Source organism: Mytilus californianus, unplaced genomic scaffold (assembly GCF_021869535.1).
Source record: "Mytilus californianus isolate M0D057914Y unplaced genomic scaffold, xbMytCali1.0.p SCAF_9, whole genome shotgun sequence".
In the NCBI taxonomy this organism is placed as follows: Eukaryota; Metazoa; Mollusca; class Bivalvia; order Mytilida; family Mytilidae; genus Mytilus; species Mytilus californianus.
In genome coordinates, this window is record NW_026262745.1 from 51,660,206 (window position 1) to 51,671,669 (window position 11,464).

Genomic DNA, 11,464 nt, shown 5'->3' on the forward strand with positions numbered 1-11,464 from the left:
AGTTTTTGTGTTTTGGTCTGTTTTTCTTCAACTATAAGCAATAGATCAACTATATTTGATGTATGGAAGGATTGTAAGGTGTATATGTCTGTCTGGCAGGTATCATCTGACCTTGACCTCATTTTCATGGTTCATTGGTCAATGTTAAGTTTTCATGATTAAGTTTGTTTCTTAGATACTACATGTATAAGCAATAGGTCAACTATATTTAATGCCTAAATTGATTGAAAGGTGTACATGTCTGTCTGGCATGGTTCATCTGACCTTGACCTCATTTTCATGGTTCATTGGTCAATGTTAAGTTTTCTTGTTTAAGACTTTCTTAGAAACAATAAGCAATAGGTCAACTATGTTTGGTTTATTGAATGATTGTAAGGTGTACATGTATTTCCCATTTCTTGGATCATGTTAAGTTTATGTGTTACTTGTAGTAAAGCTTTGTATTTAGGACTATCAACATAAAATCAATGGTTAGTAAAGAAGGCGAGACATTTCAGCGTGTGCACGCTTGTGTATTGTATCTCAGAATCTCATGTTTGATTTTTTTTGTTCATCCAATGTTATACATGTGATGTATATATATATATATATATAGCATAAGCTTCAACTTGCAAGCTCAGAGTTAAAAAAAATTGTTCCCCAGCTTCACCTTTCAACATTTTTTTCGTCTTGTCAAAGTAGTAAAGAACAGATTTTGTCAGTTGTTCTGCATTGTATCTGTGTAATCATTTCACTTAAAATCAACAACTAAGTGTCCATTGTTCACTAAATCTCATTTGAGCTCTTTAAACTAGTTGAAACCTGTTGAAGGAATGGGTGGTGTGAAACTCTTATGCTCTAAACATTTTCGAATCGTGTATTCTTGTATCTTTTCAAAAATGATGGTCTTCCAATATAGCACAAAGAATATGGCAAAGAAATCCTACATGACACATAATTTATCTGCATTGTTTGCGCTGACTTTTCGGCTTGCCCTGCTATCAAAATAATTACATTAAAATTAGTCTAGTAATTCAGTATTCTCAAAAATTTGTTATGGAAATAGACCAGGACACCTGTCTATGGTTGCAGACTTTATGCTGCCCTCTTGTTTTTTATCGTGTGTTTGCTGTCTCGATGATATATACACCACACCGCCTTCAATTTCATGATTAAAACATATAAAACTACATCATACACTTGTATAAAGCAAAAGTAAAGGAAATTAAAGAAGCTGGTGTAATAGTTCATAACACAAAATCACCTCACCTCACCTGCCATCCTTTGCGATCATCATCTGTTCTGTGTTCTGTCTAAAAGTCTTGTTACAAATGTACATATTACAGGAGTGTGTTTATTAGCGAATGATGTGATATTTTTTTTTTTTGCCCCCCACAACTGAAAGTTGGGGGCATATTGTTTTACCCCTGTCCGTCTGTTTCCGTCCCATTATGGGTATGTAGTTATGCTAGATAACTCCTCCTACAGTTTGAGTACTAGGAAGTTTTCACTTTGCTGGCTGATTGTGCATATATTGAAGGTATGCATGTGGTCAGGGTTTTGATTTTTATTGATATTTGCTCTTTTGGGAGATAGTTGAACTTGTCATTTTTTGAAGTATATACTTGCATAAGAGGTGCATAGCATTTCCAGATAACTTCTCCTACAGTGAGCCATAGACCTATGTGCTCCCATGCTCAACTTTGTGTATTTTAAAATAACACTTTTCATCTGCAGGGGCATCATTTGTGTCTCCCAGACACAATAGTATCCTACATTGACTTTGTTATGATACAGTTACTTCACTTTGTCTAGTTTTTATTTATAGTGCTTAGATGCAAAAAATGCAAAATAATAATAAAAATTGTTGCAGTGCCATGTAAAATTATAATTAAATGTAGAGTTCTGTTACCTATTTTATAACGAATATTGTATGATTTTTATAGGACCACAAATTTTTCTTGTTTCAGGACCATGCCAAAAAAGGAAGGTTAGGATGGATATTGGGGGTTATGGCCCGAACTGTTTAGGAAAAAGGGGCCAAAAACAATACTTTTCTAATACATTTGTACTTTGTATAAATTGCTTTTTTTTTACCAATTTCAATGTGGTTTAATTCAAAGTCTTGAATTCTTGGGGTTCTTTAATATGCTGAATCTAACTGTGTAAATGTCAAATTACAAATTTTGAACTTCTTAGACCACATTCATTCTGTGTTAGAAACTATGCTATGTAAAATATTTAATCACAATCCAAATTCAGAGCTGTTTTGTACAATTAATAGAAATTGTAAGGTAGAGTCATAGTTAAAAATAAATTCAGCATCAAATCTTATGTTAGAGAAGGAATTATGTATAAATATATTTTGAAATTTATGGTTCATTATAAGATAGTTTGAAAAATAACCAAGGGAAAGTTTTATAGATATATGCATTTTTTATTAGTTTATCCTGACTATTTCTACATAAATGAACATCCTGCCTTTTTTTTTGCAAAGTTGCTGATCCTGCCTTTTGTCTTACTCAAAACTCCTGTCCTGCCTTTATTTTTCAAATTTCATTCTAGCCCCCCCCCCCCCCCTACAAATCAAATGGTAGCTCCCTAATGACGATTTAAATTTTGGAAATTATTTTTGTTTTCCTTTTTTCGTGTTAGGCATGTTTGTTATTCTGTATAAATTAATTTTCCATTGTCATGAAACTATTACACAATGCTTATTACCACAAAATCCACTTCAAGTTCGAATTGGGGTGGTGTCAAAATTACAAATTTTCTATGGGAATGTTTGCCTTGTTAAAACCTTGTTAAAACCACGAAATCAAATACTCAAAAAAATGACTTCGTCAATCAACAAAAATTGGTAAACACGAAAATAAATGAATCCATAGAAGGTAGAAATCCAATTTCAATTTTTTCCAGTTCGTTGACCACATTAATTCTGTGTCAGAAACTATGCTATGTCAAATATATAATCACAATCCAAATTCAGGGCTGTATCAAGCTGGAATGTTTGTCCTTACTTGTCCCAACTGTTCAGGGTTCGACCTCTGCGGTCGTATCAAACTGCTCCAATATCTCAACTGTATCAACCCAAAACACCAATGTAATCTGAGAGCTCTGAGGGTTGATGCGATATGCATGATATGTGCCTTATCCTATACTTTTTAATCGGTTTTTGCCACGGTCTTGACACTTTCTCTTCCGACTTATAAGTTTCGAATGTCCACTTGATTTCTGCCTCCTTTTATTATTATTTTAAACAGCTGTTTTGGTTTTCGCCTGTGCAACCATGACTGATATCGATATTACCACGGATGGCTGAGACTGATCGATTGCCATTGACAGTATAACACGACTGAATATACTTGTTTTTACCATCTTATAATGTATAAATAATTAAACAATAAGTTAATAACAATGATCTAACAACATCGATAAACAAATCATAGTTTCATTAGGCTAAGAGCAGATAAAATTTCTTTAGACGAAACAACAGATGTGGGGATAATTCTATGAAATACTAGTGGTATACCAAATATATTCAATGGATAAAGCAAATTATTTTTTTATCTGCTCATTTTACTTGTAAAGACTCCAAAGATTACAGAATGTATCAAAGAAAGAATCTGCTGGTCATATTTCATATGGAAGTTTTGATAATGAAGAAGTATATATAAAACATTTTATGTTTATTTAATTTCTATATTACATTATTTGTTAAATATGTTCTTATTCATATATATAGGAGACAGATAACATAAAATATTACAACCCACAAAAGACGCAATAAAATATTTAGTTTTCTTACATTAACATAATAACATTCAACCTATTAATGACAATCTCTTTAACGCAGTATTATAAAATGGATCGGATTCAAATTCTACAGATTTAATAAATGAATGTCTGGCTGATTCTATGTCTCCTATTAGTTGAAAAGTTATACCGAGGATGTTGTATGTTATAGCTTTCTCAAAGGCATCAGCTTTACCCATAAAATACTCTTCCTCTATGGTTAATTGTAAATCACGTAGACAACAATGACATTGGGTGGTATTGTTTTGATGGTAATGACAAAGAAAACAAAGGAAATGTGCATATACAACTGGCGGTATTATGTATGGCGTCGTATTTACCTCGATTTGTAATTCATCCGGTGATAATGTAGACTTTTTGTAAAACCATACTTTGTCTACAATCAGTAATTTCGACAATTGACCAATAGTCATCTGCCTAAACAAATTCAAGCTAAATATTTCAAAATGAATCTGTGACAAAGTCATGCCTTGGTAAAGTTTTTCCGGTGAACATTTGAGAAGAGAATATTGCAATATGGCAAGAGCTATTTTGTATTGTTTAGTCTTATAGAAAAATGAAGCTAGCATCAGCCACCCAGTCACAGCATCGTGTCTTATATTCAGTAACAACTTATTTATACATGTTTTGTACTGCTTATAGATATATTTATTATCGTTTATCGCATTAAATTGTAGAAACTGGACTCTATAACAAGACGCCTTTGACATATAAAACAAGTAAAGGTATTTTATTTTGGAACTCTCAATAGATAATGTCATGTGGACTTCTTTTCCCAATGATGAATGGACAATTGGGATAGCACAATTTGTCATAAAGTTAAATGGGGATAATATTAGTTTAAGACTATCAACATATAGCTGACCCGATTCTTTGTCAATGTGAAATACTATTTCATTGAAATACGATATTTGATCTGAAAATAAAATACATCTCCACCCATAACTATTTAGAGTGTTTAGCTTTTCTAAGGGTGTTTCTTGTGCGTGTCCTTTAATCTTCATATCAAATAAATTAATCTCAGGAATAAAATAATGTGGACAAATTGAGTTTTCAACACAGTACATCAGTCTCCTTACACACCTCATAAAATTAGATATCAGGTTTTCTGGCCTCCATATTGAAAGTGAAAGTTCCTCTGAAATCCAAAACAAAATTGTTTTCATAAAATATGAACAAAGTAGTTCTTTACAATTTAAGTCAATATCTATCACATCTTTGAGAAGAATTTTTATCATAGCATAACACACTAATTGTGTGTGTGTAAAGGTATAGACAAGCAGTTTTTCTGCAACGGAAAACGATGTTCGCCATTGCAATTCTTCTTTGGTAGATCCTTTCAAACCTACAGGTACAAATAGAACGCCGTGTTTTATAATAGACTGTTTAACATCGTATCTCGGCCATGCATTACTTGATCGTGTTATCCACTGTTGTGCTGGTGTTATCCATGATTTACTATGTAAGCAGGGTGCAATGTCGAAAACCCCGTCTTCGTCGGATACACACGGTCCATGAATAATCGGAGCAACCTTTTGCAGGAAATATTGCTTTATATAAATGTTTGAAAGGTAGTATTCACCTCCGATCTCTTCACAAAGCATTAAAGGGTTAAACTTATCAGTATGTATCAGACGTAATTGGGTAAAACCTGTCACTGATTCGCTCGTTTCCATTGTAAAATATGACTTATCAGGATTAAAAGGAAAGTTAGTGTTCTCACAAACCTCAATAAATTGAAATTTCTTCATAAAATCTATGTCACTTCCTCGCATCTCAAGTCCTTCTCCATAACTTCCACTGGAGAACATTGCCTCCTTCTCATTTATTGCAAGATTGTCTCTGACTGTATTCACCATTCTGATTGTTTTAACGTGATCCTCTGATCCAACGACTTTCTGACACATGAACCGATATAGAGCTACTGACATGATTGATTCGTCTTGTTGTGCTTGTTCTGAAATATAGTTTAATTAATTGACAGAGATAACGTTATTTACACATAAAGGTTTAATACTTTGCGCAATTATAAATGAATAAGGTGGGAGTTATTGTTGTTTTCCTTAATACATGTAATATTTCAATAACCCTTACAGACGATAATATTAGTATGTAAATTAATATTTTGACGATGTATTACTAAACTCTCTGTCTTATGCATCGAGTTCTACATGCAATTCGCACAAAATATCACCGTTATCATATGATAAAGCAATCTTTTAATATGTCGACCTGGTAGCTAAACATCAACTCTTCAAAGAGTTAAACAATCTCAATGAAATGGAACATCCGACCGTGTACAATGCAGGAGAACTTAAATACATATATGAACACTGAAACACATAAGGGATTTAACTCGGCGGGCATAATGCAGTCGACAGAATCAAATAGATCCAATAGACTCTACCGTACTGACAGCGCACACACATGAAAGAAGACAAACTTAACGCTGGACTTTGCATTATGCGAAAGTTCACATGCCATGGTTTATATTATAATACAAACATGTACGAGTTAAGTATTATATTAGATACAATGGATAAGGGTTGGTTCATGAAAAAGAAACCATTAGCCCGGAGATCGATTTTTTTTTTCATGAATCAACGCTTATCCATTGTGTTTCTCACTTAAACTATTGTGTTGATGTCTTTTCACAATTAAAGCTTTTTCTATATTAAAAGGTATTTTTGAGTGAGTTGCAATTAGCACGTTATTATGTTCAACGATGCATTAATAAATCAAAGTTCACAATTAATTGGTAAGAGAAATACAAATATAACACAATAGGTCTGTCTTTAAATTATTATGCATCTGAATATTATCTGTAATTTACATTATAAGACATATTCGAACGTATTTCTAAGTATATATAATAAATAAATGCAACAGTTGTATACCGCTGTTCAAAAGTCATAAATCGATTAAGAGAAAACAAATCCGGGTTACAAACTAAAACCGAGGGAAACACGTCAACTATAAGAAGAAAACAACGGAACAACAGAAAAACTGAACTGCAAAAAAAAACCGCCAACATACATAAAAACGGACTATTTGATAACAACTGCCATATTCCTGACTTATCACAGGACATTTTATGAACAAATGGTAGATTGAACATGGTTTGTTTTGGTTAGCCAAACCTCCTGCTGACAGGGCAATGTTAAAAAGTTTCGCTAAAGTAACAACACTACCTGACAGGAATACAGTACAATTAAACAAACGCAAGAACACTCAGCACAGAGAAATGCATAAATAAATAATAGAATAGTACATTACAACGTGTAAACCGCAGAATAACAACAAACATCTATTAATAAGTACGTTACCGAAATTTCTAGCAAGAAACCCAATTCTAAGCACATCACGATTTACCCGCATAAGGATTTGCGAATAAACATGTGTAAGGATATGTAGTAAAAGAGATGAAATCATACTATAGTTTAAAACAAAAATGGACAAATTGAATGTGATCATTTACTTTTAAAATACCTGATTCAAATAGCAGTGATAATCCAAAAATAAATGGGAAAACCTGTTGTAATACAAAAATATCCACAATGACATACAAAATAAGAAAAATGGAAAACTAAAGAATAGGGACAAAAAAAGAAAATCAGGAATTCGAGCCTAAACCGACAAGTCTCTACTTATAACTTGACTATATAGCTCATTGAACTTAACTTCCCGGCTACAAAATTATATTATACGATTGTCTATTATGTATATATAAAGGTACAAGCCCTGTGTGTCCGTTGTACCAATATGTATCATACGTGACAACTCTACAACAGATTTATCCATGGGATCACCAGCAGTGATGGTGATACATGGCTGTGTACATTCTGTATATACAACTCGTCTAAACATCAGCCTAACAATGTTAGATCTGTAAATTTGCTTTCGCAAATTTTTTGTTCTTCCCTCGCCGGGATTCGAACTCATGCTACTGAGATATCGTGACACCAAATCGCCTGCACTGTATCCGACGCGCTAGACCACTCAACCACCTATGCTTCACAAAAATAAAGCTTTCGGTGGCCGGGTGTTACCTTTCCCCGTCAGTTTTAATCTAGCGTCGTAATACAGTACATGATATATAAGGCATGAATATGGAATTGTTACAGATCTGCTGAAATATCTATTGTAAAGGATCCTACAAATTAATGCAAGACACAGTCACAGAAATAATTATATTTATAAGTACGTCTGAACCAGTGACAACTCTACTACAGATTTATCCATCGGATCACCAGCAGTGATGGTGATACATGGCTGTGTACATTCTGTATATACAACTCGTCTAAACATCAGCCCAACAATGTTAGAACTGTAAATTTGCTTTCGCAAATTTTTTGTTCTTCCCTCGCCGGGATTCGAACTCATGCTACTGAGATATCGTAACACCAAATCGCCTGCACTGTATCCGACGCGCTAGATCACTCGACCACCTAGGCTTCACAAAAATAAAGCTTTCGGTGGCCGGGTGTTACCTTTCCTCGTCAGTTTTAATCTAGCGTCGTAAGACAGTACATGATATATAAGGCATGCCTTATATATCATGTACTGTATTACGTGTTACCTTGTCACGGAAGGCGAATCTAGAGATAGACATAAGACATGTGTTTTAAGCGTGTGTAGATATTATATTATATATTATATATTACAAGTCTAAATTGCAACCCAATGGTTTCGTCGATGTGATGATGTCAGTCACACATAACAGATTTCAAGGAGGGGTTCGATTGTCAGTGAAGACATATAAAAATTACAAAAGTTAAAGATAAGTTTTTAAATAATTTTTATTAGTGACCAGAAATCAGTAAATAAGCCAATTCAAACGTAATGAAATTAGGCATGCAAAGGAAACAATTGAATATCATTGGGGAGTCCATTTCAGCAACAGATTTAGGAAGCGTTGATTCTAGAAAAAGAATCCATGGTAAATGAATATGCTGACGTCACGGCAATGGTTTAAAGGTAAAGACACAAATATGTATTAAAAGAAAATCAATGATGAGGATCATGATTTTAGACAGACGGAAAACATGTGACGGTGTGCCAACACCATTGGCCTTGTTAGTCTCGAACGACAGTGGAATAAAAATGTGCCTGCTGATATTGACATCGTCATGTCGTCTTACATGGCATGATTTTGCTCGATTTATGAGTTAACTTAAGATGATGTTTCTAAATCTATGTAAAAAATGACGTATTAGAAGTAGAAACGAGATTAATTTACGAGCCAAAAAATACATTACAGCTACTTTCTCATTGTATCACGATAACGTTAACGCATTACTGTAAATTCAGAAATTGTTGCGAGGTTTTTATTAATGCGAATAATGCGACTAGGTGATTATCGCAATAATAAGAACTCGCATTCTGATGTCTGTTACATATATCTGTATACAGATTTTCATGATATCGCAATTATAAATCTCACATTTTTGTCCATTCTTGAAAAATCGCAATAATAAATGCACGCAATAATTTCTGAATTTTCAGTAAATACTTAATGCCAAGGCATTGTTCCAGTTTGATTGTTTCTGTTTCCATTTCGCATAAGTCTGATGAATGTACACGATTCCTAATAATAATGTTATCTGAGTTATATTTCAGGGTTTTGTTCCTAAAAGAGGGGTGAAAGATAGCAAAGGGACATTTAAACTCATTAGTCGAAAATAAACTGACAACGCTAACGTAAAAGAAAAGGACCAAAAGTCATACAACATCATACAAAACACAAAATAGAAAACCTAAGACTGAGTAAAACCAACCCCATCAAAAACCGGAGGTGATCCTAGGTGTTCCGGAAGGATAAGATGAATATTTGTGTCAAACAATGTAGCGTTGGATCCTAATGTACAGATGCTCATTTTGTTAACAAAATCAACCAACAGACAACAGTTTAAAGTTGTAGAGCGCATGACTCCCACTTTGTATTTTCTTCTTTTAATGCACGAAATCACGGTTTGTTTCTGATTTGTCATTGTCCAAATTAAGATAACATTACGCGAAATGTTTACCCCTTTTCAAATATATCAGCCAGGGCTTTACAGAAATGGAAATAGCCTCTAAGTGTAAGTCTAATGGGTGCTCCCTTAAAAATATATAATGATACGGAAAAGATATTAATTTTATGTACCTCAACTGAAATGTGGCTAATTTAAAGGACACAAACTGAAATCTGATATATTTATTAAGAGCCTTTCACATTGTTTTCTTTAAATCGCGATCTTCTAATTTTTTGACGATATGCAAGTTAATATTTCTGGAGATATTCTTGAGATTGTATATATTTTATCTCTATTCTTCTAGAACTGTATTATGAATTTTAAATTTTCAACCTTTTAAACACTTTTTCTTATGTTGTGCTACATGCAGCTTGTTAACTATTGCCATAGGTTAGGGTGAATGTTCACAGCTCCCGTGTATGTTTTTTAAGCTACATTCTTAATGTGCCTATCCTTCACCAGAGCATGTAATCTAGTGGTTGTCACAGAATGCTGTCTACCATAATAAAAAAAAGAAAGGAATCGGGTTTCCACCAATGACACAACATCAGTATGTGCACAGCACAAAACACAAAAAGCAGCAGAACAACGTTTTTATTGCTGTTTTTCATCACAAAGTGACAGTGAGGCTTCAATACAAAACAAACAGCCTCATCTTAATGCAAGTTTAAGACGGCCCTAGAATTTGAGCGATTTTTTTTTTAAAACTGACGTTAAAACTGTGACTTGAAGAACAAAAAAATAAAGTAAGAAAATAAATCTGCAGAGAAATAAAACATTGACTTTAAAATTTAGTTCGATATCCACACTGAAGTGTGTAAAAACAATACAAACACTGAGACAACAACGGGGCACATCGGGATATATGTTAGATAACCTGACAGGAAATAACTCGGGTAGAGTTTGTAAGATGTAAAACAGCCAACTCGGGCCCGGTCAAAAAGAACATATAGCGTACATATTCAAAACAAAAATAGATCCTACGCAAAGGACTTGTGTAAATGTCAAACTAAGTAGAATGTATTTGTAATTTATGTATCAAACGAAAGGTGAAGGTGAATAACTTTTTATCGTTTAATCAGATAGTTTTTTTTTCACTTTTGTCATCCATGTGTATTTTACAGCTTGACCTCCTTATTTCATCAAACATCAATATATAATTGGTTGAACGGTTCTTAAGTAATTACACGCAAACTATAAAGAATATATTTTGCAATCAATCGTGAATCATGGCCCCTGAACGGTCAAAGAAAAAATATCATTAGCACAACCACCTAATACATGTTTTTTTTAAAAACGAACAATGATGTCTGTAATAAAAAAAGTCGTTAGAAATACCATGTAGAATAGATATTTAAAAGTTTATAAGCAGTTACTGTATTAATTACCTGCCATTTTGATGTACACTTTTTGTCTACCTGGATACACGAATAAGGGTCTTTCCCCCAAATCTTCTTTCGTTTTTATCAAAAAGAGTCAAAAATAGATTTTTGGAAAATACACATTTCGTACATAAAATTGCTAGTGATGAAACACATAGCTGCTTTAATTAGGATATTTTTACTTTCGTTTTTTTCTCCAATTTTTATAGAACCAAAATAATAAGTTTTAATCATTCGAAGTGAAGAATGATATTTATCATCTAACCTTTTGGT

General features: G+C 33.3%; 1 protein-coding gene across 3 annotated transcripts; it reads right to left on the bottom strand.

The window, feature by feature from the left end:
- Positions 1-3,648: 3,648 nt before the first annotated feature.
- LOC127715219 (uncharacterized) lies at positions 3,649-11,248 on the bottom strand. Of its 3 annotated transcripts, none has more exons than XM_052221239.1 (3): positions 11,198-11,248; positions 5,523-5,752; positions 3,649-4,933 (listed from the first exon to the last, which is right to left on the bottom strand). In XM_052221239.1, exon 3 carries the CDS (start codon positions 4,881-4,883, stop codon positions 3,804-3,806), a length of 1,080 nt encoding a protein of 359 aa, XP_052077199.1. In that variant the 5' UTR covers positions 4,884-4,933; positions 5,523-5,752; positions 11,198-11,248; the 3' UTR covers positions 3,649-3,803. The 3 variants fall into 3 exon arrangements, with proteins under 3 accessions (XP_052077199.1, XP_052077200.1, XP_052077198.1); XM_052221240.1 differs by having other exon boundaries at positions 11,198-11,242; XM_052221238.1 differs by having other exon boundaries at positions 3,649-5,752; positions 11,198-11,242.
- Between the last annotated feature and the right edge of the window lie 216 nt (positions 11,249-11,464).